The sequence below is a fragment of the Mizuhopecten yessoensis genome, unplaced genomic scaffold, assembly GCF_002113885.1.
Source record: "Mizuhopecten yessoensis strain PY_sf001 unplaced genomic scaffold, ASM211388v2 scaffold11171, whole genome shotgun sequence".
In the NCBI taxonomy this organism is placed as follows: Eukaryota; Metazoa; Mollusca; class Bivalvia; order Pectinida; family Pectinidae; genus Mizuhopecten; species Mizuhopecten yessoensis.
This window is the reverse complement of record NW_018408915.1, coordinates 660,320-682,528: the sequence shown is the minus strand read 5'-3', so window position 1 is coordinate 682,528 and position 22,209 is coordinate 660,320. Positions and strand designations below refer to the sequence as shown.

Genomic DNA, 22,209 nt, shown 5'->3' with positions numbered 1-22,209 from the left:
GCCCTCCTTTAGGTGTTGTCGTTTGATACAGGAGTTGCTATCGATATTGGTCCTCCTTTAGGTGTTGTCGTTTGATACCGGAGTTGCTATGACTATTTGTTCTCCTTTAGGCGTTGTCGTTTGATACCGGAGTTGATATCGATATTGGTCCTCCTTTAGGTGTTTTCGTTTGATACCGGAGTTGCTATGACTATTGGTTCTCCTTTAGGCGTTGTCGTTTGATTCCGGAGTTGCTATCGATATTGGCCCTCCTTTAGGTGTTGTCTTTTGATACAGGAGTTGCTATCATTATTGGTCCTCCTTTAGGTGTTGTCGTTTGATACCGGAGTTGCTATGACTATTGGTTCTCCTTTAGGCGTTGTCGTTTGATACCGGAGTTGCTATCGATATTGGTCCTCCTTTAGGTGTTGTCGTTTGATACCGGAGGTGCTATCAATATGGCGATCTTTTTGCGTCACGTTATTTGCGGTGACCTGCAGCTTTATCACCATGCGGAGTGATACAGTTTTGGAAGGGGTGACAAAATAGTTACATTCCTTTGCTCTTTTGCCCTTTGTTTATAAAGGGTCTTATATACACATTGTTCCTTTTCAAGTATATCTACTTATATTAAATAACATAAAAGACACGGATTTTCATTCGTTTCATCTGAAGAACAACTCACATATGAATAAAAAGAAATAACCATATGTTGCAAAATAGTTAAGTGTTTTATATAGTCGCTTCATTCCTTTATATTTTTAGTGACTGTACATTTAGCATACGGTGATAACCGTGCGGAATATAACGGTTTTGAGGGAGAACAAATTTGTGTTTCACCTTTCTCTAGAACAGTTTTGTGGTGGCCCCAGATATTAACCTAGTGGAATTACAATAGTGTTGAGGTGGCCACGCTGATGTAAAACATTGCTGAGTTACAAGATAATTCTGTTGTCAACACAGTGGTACCGCGCGCGGAACCCTCCTCTCTTAGACGGACAGTTCACAGATGTACGTATTTGGCGAGTTACACGGAATGTCATACCATTCGAAGTTTGCGTTGGCGAGCATGACGCAGTTCTCCACGCCAGCCTCGTTGTTTGGTTCTGTCGCAAACCAGTTGGTGTAGTTGATCGGCCGACCGTCCCCCCACATGAACACCCCTTCTGTCACCTCGTCCGTAGCCTCAATATACATGTGGGGCGATCCTGAAATAGCATTGTATAACGTGTTAATAATAGTAATGAATGGCAGTTGAATCTATGCAAAGTGTTTAACTCTTAACAACAAATGTGAATATAAAACACGACTCACTATCTCATTAGTAATACCCTTTTCTGAGTGGTTGTTATTGTTTCTCGTTCGAAATTACTGAAATTGTCGAAGGGCCGTAAAACAGTACAAAATAAATATTTGCACCTGCCTGCATGACGTACGTTTTACTTCGACTTTCCAAATGACGCCATTTGTTATTTCAACCACTATAGATTTCGTCACTCCCAACTCATTGGATACACATGCTAGGAGTTGGTAAACATGTTTGGTGGGTAACACCCTTAACGTTATTTCTTTGGTCAATCTTCTAATTAAGACGTCAATTAACAATGTCAAAAGAAACATGGATGTCTAGATGTTACATACGAAATTCGTGGGGAAAAAAGGTCCCAAAACTTGTGATGGTTGATTATCATGTTTATCTAACACACGTTGCAAATTGTAAAAGACACTCGATAAACCTCTTTATGAAAACCAACTCGTTTCGGAACCTTTATTTTTAATGATACATATATTAACCACATAGAAAGCTACCTATGCATTTAAAATGTATTCTAAACGCCAAAAATGTACACATGACCAACATGTTCCAAAATACGGAGCGAAAACATTTATGCACAAATAGTGAATCGTCGTCAAAACAAGGATTCTCAAGATCGACAGGCAAAAGCACACACAGAAAGCTTAAATCACACATCCCATTGCCAAAAGAAAGTTACACAGAACAAATGGGTAAAAATGCACAAGAGAACTAAAAGGTTAGGTAATACATACACAAAAGCATTCACACGAAACAAAGTAAAATATAAAGTAAAACAATGGATAACAATTACAAAAGAAGCTTAATGTGAGGAAAGATAATGAAAGGCACCATAAAACATCTCCTTACAAGTCAAGATCACAAGATGTTCTGGGACATATTAATGTCAAAGAGAAACTAATTTTTAAGTTAATCGTATCCCAGAAAAAATTAAAACAATTACTAAAAGAGGCAAGGAAATTAACAATAACAGAAAAAGAGGAATAGACATTTAATGATCTAAAATATTGCAATGAGAGCACAAGAAGATTAAGTTTGTTTATTCACTAAGATGTTAAACCCCGATCATGTGTCTCTGACCTGTAGACTGTAGTATATATCTAATGTAATCCTGTTTCGCCTCCGTGTCGATTCGGATGAGATGTCCCCCATCGGTGTTACAGGCAGTCTGTGCGTCCGCGTATGTCCGCTGAACGTTGTACAGTTTGTAGCACAATCCAACGGAGTCCCTATAGGAATAGGCGCTCTCACAATACACTGAAACCATAATGCCATAATTTTTAATATTGTAAAAAATTGGTTATTAATGAAATTTTCTAGAAAACCTAAGGATGGTTTTGATGTAGCGTTTATGATTATTCTCTCATACACTCCATCATCGGTACTCCAGGGGTTTCGCTCACTTTCGCTCTCTGCACCAATGGGATATGTTATACAGTGTAGCAAACTCGAAGGACACATTGTGGATGAGACAAGAAGACTTGTTTGATCGTTTAATGTACATCAAAAGAATCTCGCAATCGCGTAACGGTGAAATTGATATGCGTTGAAGTCGTGTTTCGCCCCTGTATGATTGTTCAGGTTTGTTTTACAGCTAGCTGCGTGCCTCCAACTTCGCTATGACATATTCCAGGGCTGCAGAGAGCGAAACTAAGCGAAACATCCGGAGTTTCGAGAATGCATACACTGTTACCTCTTCCTATCTTTACCTGTCCAGTATCATAATAATTATACTACCAAACTCTATGACAAAAAATGTGGTAACTTTAATTTCACGATCATACCTTACCTTTTCTGTCAGGAAAAAATATATTCTTTAAATTCCGACGATGATACTCGGGTAGAAGACCATGGCTAAGTCTTTGTATTAGTCAAACGTTTGTAAATTATTACAGGGAAAAAATCGATGTTTAGAATATGCTCTGGAATAGCGATTGTAATGTGACAAGAGAAGAGGCTGGAATATCATGTACAATATGTAGTTAGGAAGTGAGGTGACAGTTATTGTCATACTGCAGGTTAAAGTCATAAGCTTAGTAGTGAGGTGACAGTTATTGTCATACTGTAGGTAAATGTCATAAAGTTTGGTAGTTAGGTGACAGTTATTGTCATACTGTAGGAAAATGTCATAAAGTTTGGTAGTTAGGTGACAGTTATTGTTATACTGTAGGAAAATGTCATTAAGTTTGGTAGTTAGGTGACAGTTATTGTCATACTGTAGGTAAATGCCGTAGATTTAGGTAGTTTGGTGACAGTTGTTGTCATACTGTAGGAAAATGTCATGGAGTTTGGTAGTGAGGCCACTATTAATGCCTTACTGTAGGTAGGTAAATAACATGGAGTTTGGTAGTGAGGCGACTATTATTGCCTTACTGTAGGTAGGTAAATAACATGGAGTTTGGTAGTTAGGCCACTATTATTGCCTTACTGTAGGTAGGTAAATAACACAGAGTTTGGTAGTGAGAAGACTACTGTTGCCTTACTGTAAGTAATGGACAACACATTAAACTGCAGAAGAGACTTCTCAAAAGATAAACATCATTATAAATGTGGATTGGAAAGAACAACTCGTGCATGTACCTTACCTTATTTGTTAACTTGCATTATTGTAACCATACGCATAGATGTATATACCAATGATAATTTTTCGAACATTTGAATATATGTCTCCCACTTTGAACAGATAGCCGATGGATTAAAAATTCAAGGTTTGTGATAAATGCAGAAAAGACGACACATATATACTGAAATGCCTAGCACTATTTCATAAAAGAAATCTGCATATAATTATTTGCAATAGGTAAGCGATTTTATGAGAGCGTATTTATTGTTACCAAGATAGGTGTTTATGTTTTCGCTCTGATTAACACAAGCTCTTAGTTTTGAAAAATGTTGTCAATAAATGCAGCAATTTTAAAGGACAACTGTGAATGAAGATTGCACATTCACATTTGAATGTCTAACTTTAGACGTATAAAACCAGTATAGCGTATATAGTACATATCTTGCCTCTTGCTCTTTTACAACTCTGCATGGTGTTCTGACACAACTGTAACAGTTGAATAAGAATTTTGTATGTGACGGGTTATTAAATGATTAAATAATTTCCACTTTATTGTAAAATGATTTTAATAGGATGAATGTGTGCCCTATTCTTTTGTATTACATTTACGGAATGTCCGCGGGTAAACCGTGTCTGTTGTACAAGAATATGACGAGTGACAGATACATGGCAGACAATATCAGATCACGGTTCCTAGAATAGTTCCAGTGAAATGTCAAAGTTACCGATATCATTTGGCCGCGAACAATAGACCTCGGACAAGTGGTCCGGATTGGTGATTGTTGGGCGGAATAATTGGTACTCGATAACACTTAACACGGGTTAAAGCGACCACACGTCACCCAGACATGACCAAACTACAGAGCGAGTATAGTTATGGTGTCAGTACCCGCAAGCCATCCCGATTCACCTTATCAGCGTTATACAACTATGCAGAAATAAAAATACATAAATAACTTAATGAATATGGATGTCGGTGAGAGATCTGCTAATTACCATAAAACGTCACCACGTGATTACTGGAGGGACTGATAAGGTTGAGGTGTATGACAGTGAATATGGTTATAAAATTATGTTACAAGGTTTTAGACACCCGCAGGCACAAAACAGGTGTATATACACATACACATGTTACGTTCGTAATCAATGATAAAATGTGACAAATATTATTCATTCTGGATAATTGAAACTATTGCATTATGCATTTTATTGCTCTAGATTTATCTTCCTGGTGAATGAATCATTCTACACAACATAATACACTGAGCTATTACTTTTTTAAATATGCTTGACAGAGCACAGTTAAGTTGTTAACCAGAAAACGCCTATAATTTGATGGAAACATTTTGACACTTTCTTTTTCTACTGTTTCAGTTGATTGCCTACATACTGGCGTGTCACATGTGTTGCAGGGAAACTCTCAAACGTCATACTGACCTGGATTTGCTTCAAATAAATTTGTGAGGGTTCAAAATGTCTTTTCGTGTTGTTTGTGTCTCCGTAGTTCAAGCTGTTGTGTTTTCGTATAGTTCGAGTTCAATATTTGTTTGTGTGTGTTGACGCTGTGGTATATTCGCCATTTTAGTTTTGCTATGAGAATGCAGGTTAATTCATTGTTTTGCATAAATATCATACAGTTGTGAAAATGTAAAACACTGCCGCCTACCTTGTGTAGCTTTGTTTTTCCGTTTTTTTTTTAAATTGCCAACTATAACTTATTTTGTGCTGATTGCTTGGCTTGTCCATAAATTTCGTTTAGCACGAAAAATTAATCAAGTGTTTTCTGTGCGGTTAAATACATTTGTATTTACTATAAGTGGTCTAACATACATTGTAGCGCTACCAATTTAGGTAGTGTATACAAACAAGTTAAAGTTGCATTATATAATTAATGTTAATAATTGCCATTGTCACTATTGTAAAATGATCGTTTAACTTCTTTTCCAAAACAAAATATTTCATAAAACTCGCATGTTGCCATGCATTTGACAGAATTGTTTTTGTTCAAAGTTTGAATTGTTTAAAATAGAAATAAAAGAAGAAAACAAAAAAACTGCAGGGATTTGGATGGGATCGTTTTCATTACAGAGCCGCCTGCACTTCAGCAACGCTGCCAATAGGAATAATACAAGTACACCATCGAATTTAGTGTCCAATTCATCGGCTACAAAGCATATGAAAAACTTGACAGGGAAAGTTACTCCAAGCCAGAAAAAGATCTCTCAGTGGAACCCTTCTGTGCGATTAAAACTGATGCAGCGAAACCCTTTACCTTAAGCAGAAATATTTTTTTTTTCTATTGTGTCATGTAGACAATCCTGCGTTTGCCAATACATGTATAACCAGGAATGTTCATCATATTTATGATTCATTGATCTTAGGCAGAATGGTAGAGTGGGAGAGAGAAAAATCATACACTTTATTAATCGGGTGGTCCCTTCTGGTCGATGCGGTAGAAGTTATAACCCAGTCGTTTGCAAAAAACTTTACATAAGAAGTTGCTCTAAGCCAGAAAAACACACCTTTGTGTGGAACCCTTCGTTAAAATTAAAACTATTAGTGGAACCTTTTCCCATTAGCAAAACCCATTTTGATAGTGACATATGGACAATCTTTTGTTTGGAATGTGTTTCATTGATCTTAGGAAGACCAGTAGAGTTGCGAGGGAAAAAAATCATAAACTTGTCACATTGGTGGTCCCTTTTATTATTTATTCATTTTTCTTTGCTTTCTTTTGACCAATTCTTTTTTTCTCTCATTGCATGCTTTACCTGGTCGATTCTGGTAGAAGTTATAACCCGGCTCGTTAACAAGAGAAGTGAAGTCCTCGGGCTGTCCGGACAGAGCGACGCACCTGTTAAGTAGCCTGTTGTAGAAAAATGACTCGCAAGACGAATCTATGGTGCATTCCACAGAACATTTAAGTCTGGATATATTCTCCTGAATCCAGACCTGACCAGCATATTCCAATTGGTCGTCAAGTGATCCTAACTTTGACCATATCCTCTCTCGGCCACCCGGGAAAATACTCGCCGTTACTAAAAAGTAAGATGTTTGATTAAGGTCATAATGGTGTAAGCTTATTAAGTATAATACTGTATACTGCTTAAATTACAAACGTTTTGTTTAAGTGTATATACATGATATGTCGCTGTCGTTGATTGGATGAAATAAGTCACGTGAATATAATAATACAATTATATTTAGCAATGATATTGATGAAGATCAGTTAAAAGAACAGAAAAACAACCGAAGTCAAAATGAAAATGTAAATAAACATTATTTGAAGGGTCAATTGCATGAGTAACGACCTCAATGAAACACTGGTTCGCAAAATAAAAACAAATCATCATAAACTTGAAACATTAATTGCATATGGAATAGAAACCAATTATATAAAAATACCATTTTGATAATACGATCAGGGATTTCTACAAAACAATACGTTTACATTCTGTATGCAGGCAATTTTGGAAATATAAAATTCTGTTATCTTCTGCTGACGTCATGTTACGTCATGGCACTATATATTCATGACACAACATTATGTCATAAACATGAGTCCATCAGAACAATGAAGACATGACTGCAATAACTGAATAACACGGTAATCATGTGATTATAGCCTAGGGTTGTCAAACCGGTCATATTTTGGTAACCGGTTACTCGAACAATCTTCCGATCGAGTAACCGGTTATTCGGTCAATTTGGTATTCAAACAATAAACAACAGCAATACGTTACATGCTTAGCACATGTTCGATTTGAAACGTATTTACACCACATACATACATGTATGTATTAATAAGCATAACAGTTTACTTGCGTATTTCAAGCTAAACGCAGGAAATAGTTACATGTAACGTCAATAAGAATATTTCATGGACAACCAATGTCTAAATACAGACAGTTATCTGTACTCGAAACCATATGCGGTGATATTGTTCCTTAGAACAGAATTTGACCGACAAACATTTTAATACACACATGCTCATTCACGTGTGTACTCTCCAGAATATAGATACATCTTACATGTAAAGGCGAGGTCAATACTTGACCTCTAAAAGATGATATTTCATAACTTTGTTACTCGCTTTCTTTTTAAACCTGTTCAGGTTTTTATTTTGTGCTGGCGGCATCCCTTTGTCAATCTTCACAACAGAGTACAAAAATGGCACTAACATATCAGCCGGAACACTGTTGATAGCGCACTTGCCTTTCACCAAGGCGGCCGGGTTTCGATTCCCCGATCGGACGTGAAAAGGTTCATGCCCGAATACGTGGGTTTTCTCCGGGTACTCCGGTTTCCTCCCACACTAAGACCCTCCCCCACGCGCTAACATCTGGGCCAACAAGAGGGATTAATATAAGTTGAAATAGCTAGTTTCATAATTGTTGTAAAATAAATAAAGTTTATATATATTGACTTTGGTAACCGGTTCGTGGCCTTCCGACTGAGTACCCGGTTAACCGGCTAACCGGTGACTACTATAGGCCTAGATTATATTTAATCATATATCTTTACTGTGGACATTTTTTGGGATTGATGGTGATAATAAAACAGAAGTCATCCGTCGGTTTTGCCTGACACAACCTGTATCTAAACAGATAAAAGTCTGGCGTTCTTTTCATAATTTCTCTTAGTTATTGATGTACACATATAAAACAGAACCATTCTACTTACTATTATTAAATTGTGCAATAATGTAAAGAAGAAAAATGATCGTGTGTGGAATTGCTCGCATTGTGATTGTTTACAGTAATCGCGATGTGGAAGTTCTCGCGTTATCTCAAATATATATTTACTTTTTTTTTTATAATTTTACTCATTTTCACGCCGCAAAATTTCCAAACTTCAATACCCTCCAGACAAGGTTGTTCGTGAGATCTTTGTACCTATTTTATATGGAAAGGATTGATTTCAAATATTATGCATTTTACTTCTATCAAACAAGACAAGAACTACCACTTCATAATCACAAACGTATAATCTAAATCCTTTTATGAATCCTTTTAAGAATAATCAATACGATAGTACAGGTAAATAGAAAGACTCCAGAAAAATTGATACATGATTCTTTCAATAGATATAATGATAGCACTCCGCAGGCTTATTGGCATAATCACCACGCCGAGAGATAATAAATCTATATGAAATTTAATTTTCAGGTTATTAGCCGCAAGTGTACTTTTAAGAAATACTAGCTTTTTACTAATCAATTAAATACGTACTTTAACAAGATTTTCATTTTAAGTTCTAAGCCTTTCCAATGTTCTTCCGGTTATAATAATACACGTGTATTGACGATGCTTATTATCTTCGCTATCTTACATTAATGTGGAGAGCTCAAGGCATGTCAATACCTGATATCTTTCCGTTTTTTGTAACAATCGTTAGAGGAAATATTAATGAGGCTGACCTTTAACAGACAGTGGAGATGTTATCGTGTATTAAAAACAGCATTTTCAGGAAAGTTTCCTATCAAGAAGAGTGGAAGTTATATTGTGTCAATCTTATCAATTACGTGTAATCTTCTTAACATTTTATATATAACTGATAAGATGGTTTTGAAATGTGTTCGTTTGTTTTCAAAAGATGATTTTCGAAGTAATGAAGAAACATATATCTAGAGAATGAAACACATTCATTTATATCCCTGTAAACTTTGCTACAGAATTTTAGGCAATTGTAAAGCATATATTTCGGTAAACACTGGTTCTCAAACGTGTCTATTGACCTTAAACATTTAACGTACGCCAATCTCGTTCTTAAACGAAAATCATTATTTTTGCGAGATATTATATGCGAGGAATAATATCTTTTCAGTTACAAAATCAAGTATTCGCAAATAAACCTGCATATTTCAACATCCTGACCAATCAAGTGTAAAGAGATTTAATTCCTTTCTTTATGAAAACTACTATATCAGCTTTGTGAATTCCGACATTATATATAATCTACCAAATATATTCACGGTGTAAGTACAAATGCTCAATATTTGCACGGATGAGTAATATAAGCATTGATGCTCAATATTTGCACATTTGCTCAAATTATCATTTTGCTGAATTTTATCACAGATGGTTAGTATTAGCACCGATTTTATTGAGCCACTATAGCACGGAATGTAATGTATATTAATACAGACATATACTTATTAAATAATGTGCTAATTGTTAACTTCCTCGACGTAAATAAGGATCCCCGTCCAACTTTCAAACACTGTAATTATCCATTGGAAACCTTTTTCCAGCACGGCTATAACTTTGATTACGCATTTATGAATAGAAAACTATACCTTGCTGAGTTTTTATAAATAGGATGTGAAGATGAAATCAACAGAAATAACCTGGTGACCCTGTCGCATAACATTTAAATCCAACAATGAAATTGAGTGAATGTTACTGGTAGTTAGTGCTTTGCCTGTAGTAGACAGTGGTCCTTAAGGCAAAAGATCAATACAGAAATCCAGACGCTACATAAACAAATGAATGCAATATAAATATACTAAGTATTGCTTGTGACAATCTATGTTACGTACATGCATTGCATCATGATTGATCGTAAATTCAGGTTTCACGTTAACAATTATATGTACAAAACAAGATACATACATGATCATTGAATAGCTTATTAATAACCTCACAAATGTGTACAGATAGTTTGATTATTGCAAAATTAAGCATGTGCAAAACCAAAGTCATCAAAGTATCCATGCATACTGTAAATATGGAACATTTCGCGTGCAGAACATTTTAGCTTTGTACTTTTTTAAACTGATCACGATTTGAGAGGTTAAGCTTTGTTAATGGTTCTGAAATCTAATTATTCTGTATATCTATTATCTATTTAATCTTTCGATACATATTTACTGGTGGATATTCTAGCGCTCATTTCCTCCATGCAAAAAAACGACAAATTTCCACCCCACAAAAATGTCCACTTTTGCAGTATTTTACACTAATAACATGATTATTTTACAAGGGTGAGTTGCTGCTCGACTATCGGTTTCCAAGGCTGGTCGTTACCTATTCGATTGAATGAATTCTGGGACGATTTTATTAATTACTAGTTTAAAAATTAATTATCTGTTTTAGTCTTAAATTGTAAATTTGTAACGATGTAACTATTTATTAACCTTCTGCTGTTCTTCTACAAATGTTTCGGAACATTTCGACACCACCGAGATGTCCTTTGTTTCTGCGTCAATAAAACATTCTTGTGGTTGTAAATGCCTTTTAGATATTAAAACACGATGTAATGTATCAACAGATTCTGCGTATGCATTACACTTTGTGTATCTGATAGCTAAAATCTGACGTGAGGGTCTTAACATGCTTGTCCAATTTATATTACAACAGGTACTAAACGAGACGTCATAGAATAATCACCACCTAAAGTGCTGCAATGAAAACACTTAAATATCTTCCCTCAACAGTCCTGCTGTCGTGTGAACAAACGACAGTTATGAATTGTCATAGAAATTAGTTGCCTCATACGATCATGCAGTGGGAAAAAGGAGGTATATCCATCATTAATACAGATATATACCTATTAATAATAAGCGAATTGTTAATTTCCTCAACATAATCAATGATGCCCGTCCGACGTTCCATCACTGTAATTATGCATTGGAAACATTTGTTTCTATATAAACTCTATAAATCATTTCTGGAAAGAGTTTTGCATACGATCATGCAGTGGGATAAAGCAGGTAAACGATCACTTACTATGATAATTATTGATTATATATTGGCATAAACGCCCAGATTGCTTTCCTTACCCATTGTTCATGAATCCATACTCCATAACAAAACTCATAATACCTGTTTTTTAGATAAGCTCGATAACACACAACTTCAAGTGTTACTTTATTTGCTCGAATGGTTTATAAAGGAAACAATGTTCAGTACATTCCATGTCAATTTGTGTTATACTGAATACCACGTTTGATATTGTGTTGCCATAAGTTTTGCAAGCGCGTAAAATAGCAGAACCATCAGCGTTCACTGAATCATGAACACACTTGCATTGTGAAATACGACACTCTAAACTTCAAGAAAACTTTGAGTTTCAGATTGAAACATCAATTAATCCTAAATGGAAGGAGACTATATTGGTCTTGTTTGTTTTGTTGGTTTTCTTTTACATTACTTATATATTATATAAAGTTAATCAATGTATGAATGGATTAATAAATATTCTTACAGATGTACGATAACTCATTTAACAAAATATATTCATTCCATATCAACGAGCAATGCATTTTAGGATAAAAAAACATATATTTCGGAGCAAACCCGTACAATAACAAAAATAATTCGAAATGAGTTGATGAAAAGAAATATTTAAGAACTTGTTTCAGCATAGCAAGTTAAGGAACAGCTTACCTTCCGTGATGAGTAATGATAAGGCGGGACATAGGAACACGTACACACTCATATCTCCTCGAAATACACGTCTCTTTGGAATATGCCTTCCTTAACAAGAAATCACTATCCAGGTAAACTGAATGTACAAGTTTCCACCAGGTTTTTCACAACACATGTTTGTCAGTTACTTCCGAGGTTTACTGGATCTCTGTAAGGTGTCTGGTATCCCTTCAATGCGTCCTAAACATGTCACTATATATCGCGTCCGGCCAATTTGCCGCCTCTCTGAACAGAGTCAGGGCGTGTCCGGTATCTCAGCATCAGCCACAGAGAATGCCAACGCTGTGTTGGGTACAGTAATACTTTCGGCGGATTTTGCAACATGAGCTAATGTAATCAATATGTAACAATACCATTGTCGGCAGGTGATGCTGGTTTGATTTGATGGGAATATATAATGGTAATTCAAATAGCGAAGTCCAATCATTAAAACAATTATGCTTAGGTGGGTTGAACGGCTTCCCTGACGAGGCAATAGGTTAATGGTACAATTTCCCAGATTTTTCATTGGAATTTTATCACACTTGTTGGGTAGTTCATGCAACTCCTACCTCGTAACAAAACAACGGTTTACGAGTTGTTCAGTTATAAAATTGTCCAGAACATTGTAATATGCGGTCGTTAAACGTTAATATAACAACCGCCGTAGGGGATTGGAAACATCGACTTTACGGTTTTTAGAAGTGACGTTTATGGCAGATTTCGCCGTATAATAAAGTGGTTTAACCCTAGGAGCTGTATATTGTCTATACCGGGTGTGATATTATTTTGGTTTATATTTTAACATGTTTAAATTTCTATCGACTCAAAGATTTGTTTCTGTAAGAAAAATTCGTATCGTGCATTTAGAATATAAATGATAGAAATGTCGATTTCAGGGAAAGACATTTCAGGAAAATTCAATGTATGAAAATAATAGCCAAATTCAGATTTGTTGATAAGTGTTTCTATCAACATCTCACTGCAGGCACACCATTTGAGAACTGCAGTGATTTTTTTTGTATATTTAGTAACCTCCCCCCTTATTTTGTTTTGGCAATAACTGTGGCGCAATTAGACAAGTGTATTTCCGTTGGCCAAGTTCCTCAATTAGTAAGGCAGTGTACAGTAACAATTTTACGTTCACGGTTCGATTCCTGGTCAAACCCTACTGATATTTTTTTCATACAGAAAACGGTTATTTATTTATATTTTCATTCATTTATTTATTCATTTATTCGTTCGTTTATTCATGAATATCCCGAAAAGTATAGCCCCCGAAAAGATTTGCAAAAACTATAGTCATACCAGAAAAAAATCCCACTTCCAATGTAAAGTTACAATTTTAGCAGTGGTATGGGGATCCCTAATTTCAAAGATGTTGCATGTATCTTTACATTGATTTCAATAAAACAAATAGCAAAACAACGTGACGCAGCAAGGAAAAGAGACCTGACGACAGAAGATAGAAAGACCATTGTGAACGTGGTTGTAATTGCTGAGAACATACGCAAGTCATCCAGGATAAAGTTGTTCTCGCTGAATGCGTATTTTCAATCCTTAAATGGTCGTTTTCAATGAAGGCGTCACATAACAATAATTGAAACCGGTATCTTCCGTTGTGACGTCAGAATTCCTGGCAATTGCTTCCCCGATCGAAAAATATGTTGTAGTTTTTTAAATTAGTGATAGCTGGCTATCATGTTTATCTAACTCTCATAAGTTCATTTTCATTTTTTTAAAAATACACTTGAATAAACCTCGTGTCTTTGAATAAGTTGGAAATTAATTAACTAGAGTTAGATAGCATGATTACCAGCTAATACTCGTTATGGAACCTCTATATATTTATACCAGATACCATAGTAACATCACACAAGGGCGAAATCAGAGCACGCAAATCAATACACGAAGACAACAACCGGAAGTGAGGAAAGAGCAATACAAAAAGAAAGGTACAGTGTATCTTGAATCCCTTAAACAATAAACATTCTCTTTAGAGCGATAGTTTTAGTGTCGACTGGCATATTTTAGTATTTCTAGATCATTTTAGATATCGTCATAATTACTCAAAAAGGTATGCATTGTCACTTCACTTATTTTCCCTCTCTCAGCCATTGGAAATATCCATTTCTTTTGAAATGTTTTCCTTATGGCTTTGGTGTGTCTTAAAATCTTACCCGATAATCTTGACATGACTCTGGGTATTTTTGTATAATTAAATGTAGTTATATACTTTTTAATAATTGACCGATACAATTGTCCATGTTTCTAGAAACTGAATTTGTCCTGTTGAAACTAGCTGTTCCTTTTTTTCCAAACATCCGGGTACTCTACCAATCATCGGGATGTATTTACAGATATCCGGGTATTTTACGATGCACAATAACTAGGACGTGTAATTTAGAGATATCCGAATGGCACTGAAAGTGCTCTCATAAAGATGGAGAAATAAGGAGGATAAAATCAGAAACAATTGTGACAAGCCGACTTAATAGCCCACTGACAACCATCGCTTCGTTTGTATGGACAATCCTCGCCTTAATTATGCGTATCGCTGATGTCGTAAACCACAGCCTTATCGCCTCGGCCAAGCCGTTGACTGGCAGTTAGTTCGACAACTCGATTACAAAGATGCGAATGATAAAAGGATGACTCAAACAAGAGGCAAACCTGTATATGGGTGGATGTTGTGCCATGGTACATAGGAGGATGCAATACCGTACAATGGCAAACCTCTTTATAATACCAACAGGTTCGTTAGAACACTGCTGGCACTATAACGAATCTGAACTTAATAATTAAGATATGTGAATGCTATGACTTAAGTGTGATCTATCGAGAACCTGAAGGTAACCGTTAGGCACTACTTATGACCATTATCAGTCAGGAAAGATCAGCTTTACAAGCTTGACTTTTCTATTTGTTTTATATGCCTATGACGTGTTGTTTTCTCAGAAGAAATTTCATCGAGGAATGAACTTAAAGCGTTTCGTAGACTGAAAAATGAAAGGTTTTTAGTTGATTTTCAGATAATGTTAAAATAGCGTCATCTTAATGAATACTGAAACCTTAAGTGTCTCTGTGTTAGGATTTATTAAAAATGACCCCGCAGTAATAAGGCCCATCTTTTGTGTTGCAATATTAAAGAAAACAACTTATCATAAGCGACAACACACAATGACAATTTCGAATCTCAAATCGACACGGAAAAAAAAGATTGGAGAGAGGACACCAAAATAAACAGAAATACATCATGAATTTGAAGCCTATGACATTACTGGTAAACAGAAAAACGCTTCTGACTACGTGGTCCCTAATTAGGTTTATCTTTATGGTCGTAAACACGTCCGTATCGGCCCGACTATTGACTGCCTTTGTTATCGGGTCAGGTGAAGATCAACGTGATACTGTAGTGACGGGCCATGCCAGGAGACTCGAGGGTGAAGAGATCGTGTCTCACCTGTTCGTTCTACACTTTGAAATGACAGGAGCTATACCCATTTGATGCCAATTATCTGATACGTATTCAATTACGAATCGATCCCTTCTTTTATATTTTATAGAACGAATGCACTTTACATGTAAAAACAGAAATGTAATAAAATAAGTACTTTTGAAAACAACCCTTTGCATGCTACGAAAATAACACCATAGATAAGAGAAGAACAACGCTTTTTTGATAAATCAACGCCCTGTAATGAAATTATTAAATATTGATATAGATATATCAGTTATATACATCGATAAACAATTATTGTACATAAATTAATGTTATAAATATAATATTTATTAACACTCGTATATGAGAATTGAGTAAACAGTAAATGATTCGCTATATATTGGTATAGGCTATTTACATAGGATCATTTTTGTATAGAGATTGTTAAGAGAGCACAAATGATGTTGTGGAATTGTTAAGAGAATTTTAAGAATTTTTCATTATTTGAAAGCTCGATGTAGTAAGTAAGGAAATGGTCTGCCACAAAGATAGCTGGTATTTCATTGTTGGTTTTCATTGTTATGTTACATGTAGTAGGACGCAAAGCCGAGTCGTAAAATGCATGTAAAATGCACATATGTAGAGATCGCTCCGTTTAAGTGAGGCTGATAAACTTGTTCCGTGCTTTCAATAAAATCCTAATAGGAATATACAGTATATTTCACTCTATTAGAAAACAAATTGATAGCTGTGTCATGTTATAAATGACGATATATTGCAAACACAATCCTTACGATATTACTCATCTCCGATCTAGGACGATTTATGGTGATTTATTCCCATGCTAAATGAAATATTTTCATCTTTTCCAAAAGATCTGGTTGTTTTGAGTTGTCATCTCCTACACCAATTTTATTTCCCATAAATCACTGTCTAGTGCAATACCACCAGTTGCTACAAGGTTAATGGTTTTTTGTTTCATAACTTAAGTAACACATTCAGAAACACAAGGCAAGGGAGCACCTATTTAACAAATGTTTATTATGTCGTTCCAGATAGCCAAACAAGAAACCTTTTCTGCACCATATGGCCATTTTGTCAATTTAGGACTCATCAGTGTTAGTAAATGTCAAAAGAGTTAATATCCATGTCTAAAAAATTACAAAACATAACTAGACATACATGCACGATGCACAGCATAAGGGGTAAGTGGCTTGCAAAACCCTTTACATCATGTTTAACGTTAAAACTTTACTATTTTAAGTGGCTGTAATATCTTACGTCTATTATACTAATACAGGATTTCTATGAAACATACAGGTAAATCCAGGTGTCTGTATTCAGTTTTAACCCTCCATCATAAATGTTTTTAAAAGCAACTTTTCCAAAAAACAAATAAACTGTGTGTTTTTTTTAAACAGCTTTCCCAAGTCATGTGAATACGTCACCATAAATTGCCCTACGTTGGAGACGAGTCTTAACGTAGTTAATGCTTTTGTTTGGAATATCACTGTAGTATAAGTCTATATATTATATCTAGAAGCCAATGTTTATTTCATGATTTCAAATATTATAATATTATGTTTACTTTTACTAATATGTCATGTACACTGTTCCAGAACAATTTCTAGTTATATATGTAAGGTTAAGACCAACATCGAGGACTGATAATCCATCGGCAGAGTCACCTGGTGATGCAAGAATATCACTAGCAGAACAAAGTAAGACGCACCCATTTAAATATTGTAAAGTAGACGCAGAAAGCAAATCAAAGACATTATATGGCCATCTCATTCCTTTTAGTGGTATTAAAGATAGAAATAACGAAATTTCGTGTCAAAAGTATTTCGAAGCGTATGTAGAAATACAGTAAAATGGGGGAAAGCTGCTAATGAAACTCTTTATAACGTTACTCTACAACTTAAAAGTTCATATGATTGTTTGTTTAAAGTAGAAATTCTTTTGTATGAAAAACTTCTCTTACCGTTGTAATTTTAAGTAGGGTTCAACAAGAAATGGACACCTGGATTTATCTGTATATTACACCTATCGCCTGTTGTCACGCACGTGTGACAATGACCTTATCTCTGTCATTCTCTATGTAACAGTCACGTTCCTTTCCATGCGTTCAAATATTTCTATAATAATTGACGTAAGATATTTGACAGAAATAAATCCAGGTTTTTGAAATATATTATTTTTATCTGAATCTACTGGGAGTGATTTTAAGACATTCTAATTAACAATGTGGCTGCTGAATAGGAAGCCAGTGTTTATTTCATCATTTGCTTTATACTGATGGAATGCGTTCAACAAATTTACAGAAAAGTAGCATAAACACATGCATGGACAAACGACAAGAAAGGTTAACGTCAGTCAAACACGTGTGCATTAAAACGTACGTTTGAAAACAGCACCTCGATGATTAAACTCTGTATATTGACATACTATCATAAGAACAGATTTTAAAATTCGGTATTTGACATGTGTGTGGTACACGTTTTGTGCGTATTGAACACGTGGTCTATGACCGTAGAGTATCACGTGTTCAATTTTACATAACATTTATAATTTATATAAAGCTGTGGCAAATCCACACAGTATGTCATACTTTAAGTTTTGTTTAACGGATTGCCTTTATCAGAAGTCGAACAAAATGAACCGTATATTTCTAATAGTTTTGCTGGCGCCAGCTATTTCAGCTTTTCTACTTGATACGTTTGGACTTGATTCCAATGTACACACTGTAACAGAATTGGACGTCTCTAAATATCTCGGACGATGGTACCAGGTAACTACAGACAAAATGTGACGTCACTGTGTGGTTTATTTTTTTTCTTTATTTTTTTTTCAGTACAAATATTTTATTCCCCCAAACATTTTTTTCAGTGACGTCACTGTTAATGATTTTTTTCTCGTTACCTGATAACCTTTTTAACGTTTTGTCTTGATTTGATTTTTTTATACAATTTTTCACAAACATGTTCAAACCATTTTCCAAGTAATCGTTAGAACATACAAAGATGTTATTATCTACGATTAAAGTTAGCTTATTCTGTAATTAAAAAACAATTATTGAAAAAGCTGTCAAATTTTATCATGGTTCCCCTATGGTGTTCGTAGCAATGGATATAATATATACTAGTAGCATACTAGTTTGCAATATAATTTCGTTTTTGATGTCTGTTGTTATTGATTAAATTAAAATCTGTTCTCGGAGTATAATGATTTTGAATTATTTAACAACACCCAAAATAACATTGATTTTTTCTGTTATCCAAAGATGTTTGCCAGCCAGTCGGTGTTTGCCACATTCGAAAGAGGGGCAGTCTGTGTCATCGCCGATTGTAAGTAAAATCAATCATATCTTCAGTGACATAGAAAATAATAAAGCACACAATTTGTCGATTGTATATTACCAAAGAAGCAAATCAGCATGCAAGACATTTACCCCTGGTTCTGCCTCGTTTTTTTCCAGCTATTTCATTATGTCTTTCTGATTTGTTTTCGTATATCTTCGGGGTTTTTCCATTGACGTTTCATATCGAATTCGAGTTACAATTGTTTCCCTTGTTTTCCTTGTGTGTTATTTTATATTTTACATAACATGCACGGTTACATAGGCAATATCTAATAACCCATATTTCCCCCCATACTTATTTAGTTCACTGCAAAGGCGTTGATAAGGTATCTTAATAGTACATGTACATGGATTTATCACGCGTGTGCCTTATTATTTGGTGAATGCATCTATATAACATTCGACGTCATGTAAATACCACCCTTTATGTGTTCAATTATGTGCACATTGCTGCTTAAATGTATAAAAGTGATTGTAAGCCTTTAATTTTGGTTCACAATTATAACTATCACTATTATCCATATGTTGTAAAGCGCTTTAGAGTAATTTTACAAATTAAATAGGGCGCTTTAGAGATGTTGTATATTATTATTATTATTATTATTATTAATAATAATTGATATATCTTCTATCGTGAATAATTTTGACCCATTGAAATGTATTCAATCGGGTTTACTTCTAACATTATAACAATGTTTAGCCTTTACTGGAATATAAAGTTGTTTATTGTTCTGTTTGGGGCATATGAGGAATTATTTCTTATCCCGGTCTGTGTACATTTGCATGTTTACGTTTGTTATTTTAAGATACAATGTCCACTGACGGTTCTGGTAGAATCATTGTGCTTAATTCGGAGAGACTAAAGAACGGAAATGGAAGTGCCAAAATCATCCATGGATACGCCACGCCTTCCGGAGAGGTTGGAAAACTTAGCGTTCATTTGGAGACCGTTGCCTTCAGTGCGCCTTGTAAGTATATGTACCTGTATTATGTGTCATTGCTGGCTGGCCCTTGAATCACGAACTGGAAATAAATATTTCTGTTGGAAATCAGTTCCAACTTTGTGGAATATGCCAAAGGTACAATATTTACATACATGTACATGAATTTATCACGCGTGTGCCTTATTATTTATTGAATGCATCCATATTATAATTGTTTGCATATGACCACGTGTAGTTTGACTTAGTGTGACTTCTATTGTATTTCACGATGAATGCCATAGACATATAACATAAATGACGGAAAAAAGAGTTCCATGATTAATAGAAAGTGTGTTATTTTGAAATCACTTCCTATTGGCAAATATTCTATTTGGTTTTGGAACGTCAACTTTTTACAAACGAAAGACTCATTTTGGTTCATTATTTAAATAATTTGAATATTTCGTTAAGTTTAGAAATAATTTTGTTTGGCAATTCCCAATTTTCCGTGGACCTTTACACAAATATGTTGTAGATATTTGCACAACTTTATTAAACCCAGCAAGAGATTTGAGCACAAATTGTATTTGCAATTGTATATACTTATTGTCATTATTGTAATGTCATTTAAAATGTATATTGGGAGAAGGTGTCGATAAGTTGTTATAACTTGTGCCTTATCCCTTGTCTACTTTTGGTAATAAGTATGTTTAAACTATACATGTACTATGGCGGGCATCGTCGACGAAGAAGAAGAAGACGTTTACCATCCAAAACATCCTAATTCACTATGTTGTTTTTCTATGGTTTTCATATAAAACTTACTTTGGCTGATATTTTTCCATTTCACGTTCTTCGAAATAAAATATGCTTAGGTTCTTTGAACACGTGCTAGCATAACGTTATTTTTTGTTGTCATTTCAGACTGGGTTGTTCAGCTTGGGCCTGCCACGTTCGGACCCAATAACCAATACCAGTACGCGGTAGTGAGTGATAACCTAAAAGCGACACTATTCGTGTTAGCCAGAGACCCTGATGAATTCAAGCGTGATCACGAAGCAACCGTCACGCAATATCTTAACGACAACGGTTTTACAACACCCATCAATAAACCAATCAGCACTTACCATGGAGATGACTGTCTATACAACGATAAACACCAATGACGTCACAAACGGACAACATGTGCCACAAAGATTCAAGTCAAACCTTAATATGTAAATAGCACATATCAACACATTCATTATCATTGCCTGTATTTTGTATAAAAATAATTTAAAAAAAATATATATTTATACCTGATTTGTATTATTTTATTCAAATATAATCATCGACCGCTTTGTTGTTGACGTTTTGTTTTTATGTTGATAATAATCGCAACGCCAGATTCAGCTCAGCAACAAGCTTCCCCGTTGCACCATATGTGTGTTAAAAAACCAAAGGGCATGGATTGGTTAACTAATTTTCGTGTCAATCAATCTGACATCTGGTTGACTTCAAATGAAAAAAGCCTCAATAATTATTCATGTAAAAAGCCGATATCGAAGTTTCATTTATCGGTGAAACTTGAAACTGACCAATGAAGCTAACAGGTCGATTACTTCTCTGAAGTCATGTGAAAATGCGACTTCGGGTACATTCGGAACTCCTCGGATGGCTTGTTTCTCACACAAATTGGAAGGAAGGAAGAGGAGACACCCTAGATTTACCTCGGGTATCGACCAACGTCTACATGAGATTTTGAATTTAATTCCGGTTCCGGTTTACGAACAAGATGCTTACTTCATCGATATATCTAGTGGGACTCCCTTGGCTATCCAAAAGACTTATAAAATAGATTATATTACACCAATCTCGCCAATGAAGATGCTGTCGCATTAGAAGAAAGAAAAAGAACCATATTATACTTAAATTGAATATTTCGAATGAAAACCTCTGAAACACATGAATCTGTTAACTAGGTTGTTTAAAGTTCTTCTGCTGAAAAATAGTTGGATACAATGTTGGTAGCAATTTTTAATTAAACGAGGACCGTTACAAGATTCCCCTTGAAACTGACCCTTGGTTTGGTTTGTTTGTTGTTTTACGTCCTATTAAACAATACCTGTTGTTAGTGATGTACATGTTTCTTCTGTTCACTTAGTAGTCCTATTAAGCAATAACAGTCCTATTAACATCTATGGTCATTGAAGGACGTGCCAGGTTGTGTTGGTGG

The 22,209-nt window shown here is 35.1% G+C and overlaps 2 protein-coding genes across 2 annotated transcripts; one reads left to right on the top strand and one right to left on the bottom strand.

Annotated features, from left to right (window-relative positions):
• Positions 1-207: 207 nt before the first annotated feature.
• LOC110467355 (brevican core protein-like) lies at positions 208-12,541 on the bottom strand. Its single transcript, XM_021524469.1, has 4 exons — positions 12,248-12,541; positions 6,629-6,895; positions 2,375-2,551; positions 208-1,187 (listed from the first exon to the last, which is right to left on the bottom strand). Exons 1-4 carry the CDS (start codon positions 12,297-12,299, stop codon positions 970-972), a joined length of 714 nt encoding a protein of 237 aa, XP_021380144.1. The 5' UTR covers positions 12,300-12,541; the 3' UTR covers positions 208-969.
• Positions 12,542-18,339: 5,798 nt separating this feature from the next.
• On the top strand, positions 18,340-21,323 carry LOC110467337 (apolipoprotein D-like). Its single transcript, XM_021524448.1, has 4 exons — positions 18,340-18,501; positions 18,994-19,057; positions 19,878-20,039; positions 20,919-21,323. Exons 1-4 carry the CDS (start codon positions 18,367-18,369, stop codon positions 21,158-21,160), a joined length of 603 nt encoding a protein of 200 aa, XP_021380123.1. The 5' UTR covers positions 18,340-18,366; the 3' UTR covers positions 21,161-21,323.
• Positions 21,324-22,209: the final 886 nt, after the last annotated feature.

Bases quoted from the DNA above. Each gene is read 5' to 3' on its own strand.
- LOC110467355 (XM_021524469.1), bottom strand. From the start codon at position 12,299: ATGAGTGTGTACGTGTTCCTATGTCCCGCCTTATCATTACTCATCACG. The intron at 2,552-6,628 runs GTAAAGCATGCA...TTATGGTTTCAG, and splicing joins CTTCTACCAGAATCGACCAG to TGTATTGTGAGAGCGCCTAT. The intron at 1,188-2,374 runs GTCAGAGACACA...ATGCTATTTCAG, and splicing joins ATATATACTACAGTCTACAG to GATCGCCCCACATGTATATT.
- LOC110467337 (XM_021524448.1), top strand. From the start codon at position 18,367: ATGAACCGTATATTTCTAATAGTTTTGCTGGCGCCAGCTATTTCAGCT. The intron at 19,058-19,877 runs GTAAGTAAAATC...TGTTATTTTAAG, and splicing joins AGTCTGTGTCATCGCCGATT to ATACAATGTCCACTGACGGT. The intron at 20,040-20,918 runs GTAAGTATATGT...TTGTCATTTCAG, and splicing joins CGTTGCCTTCAGTGCGCCTT to ACTGGGTTGTTCAGCTTGGG.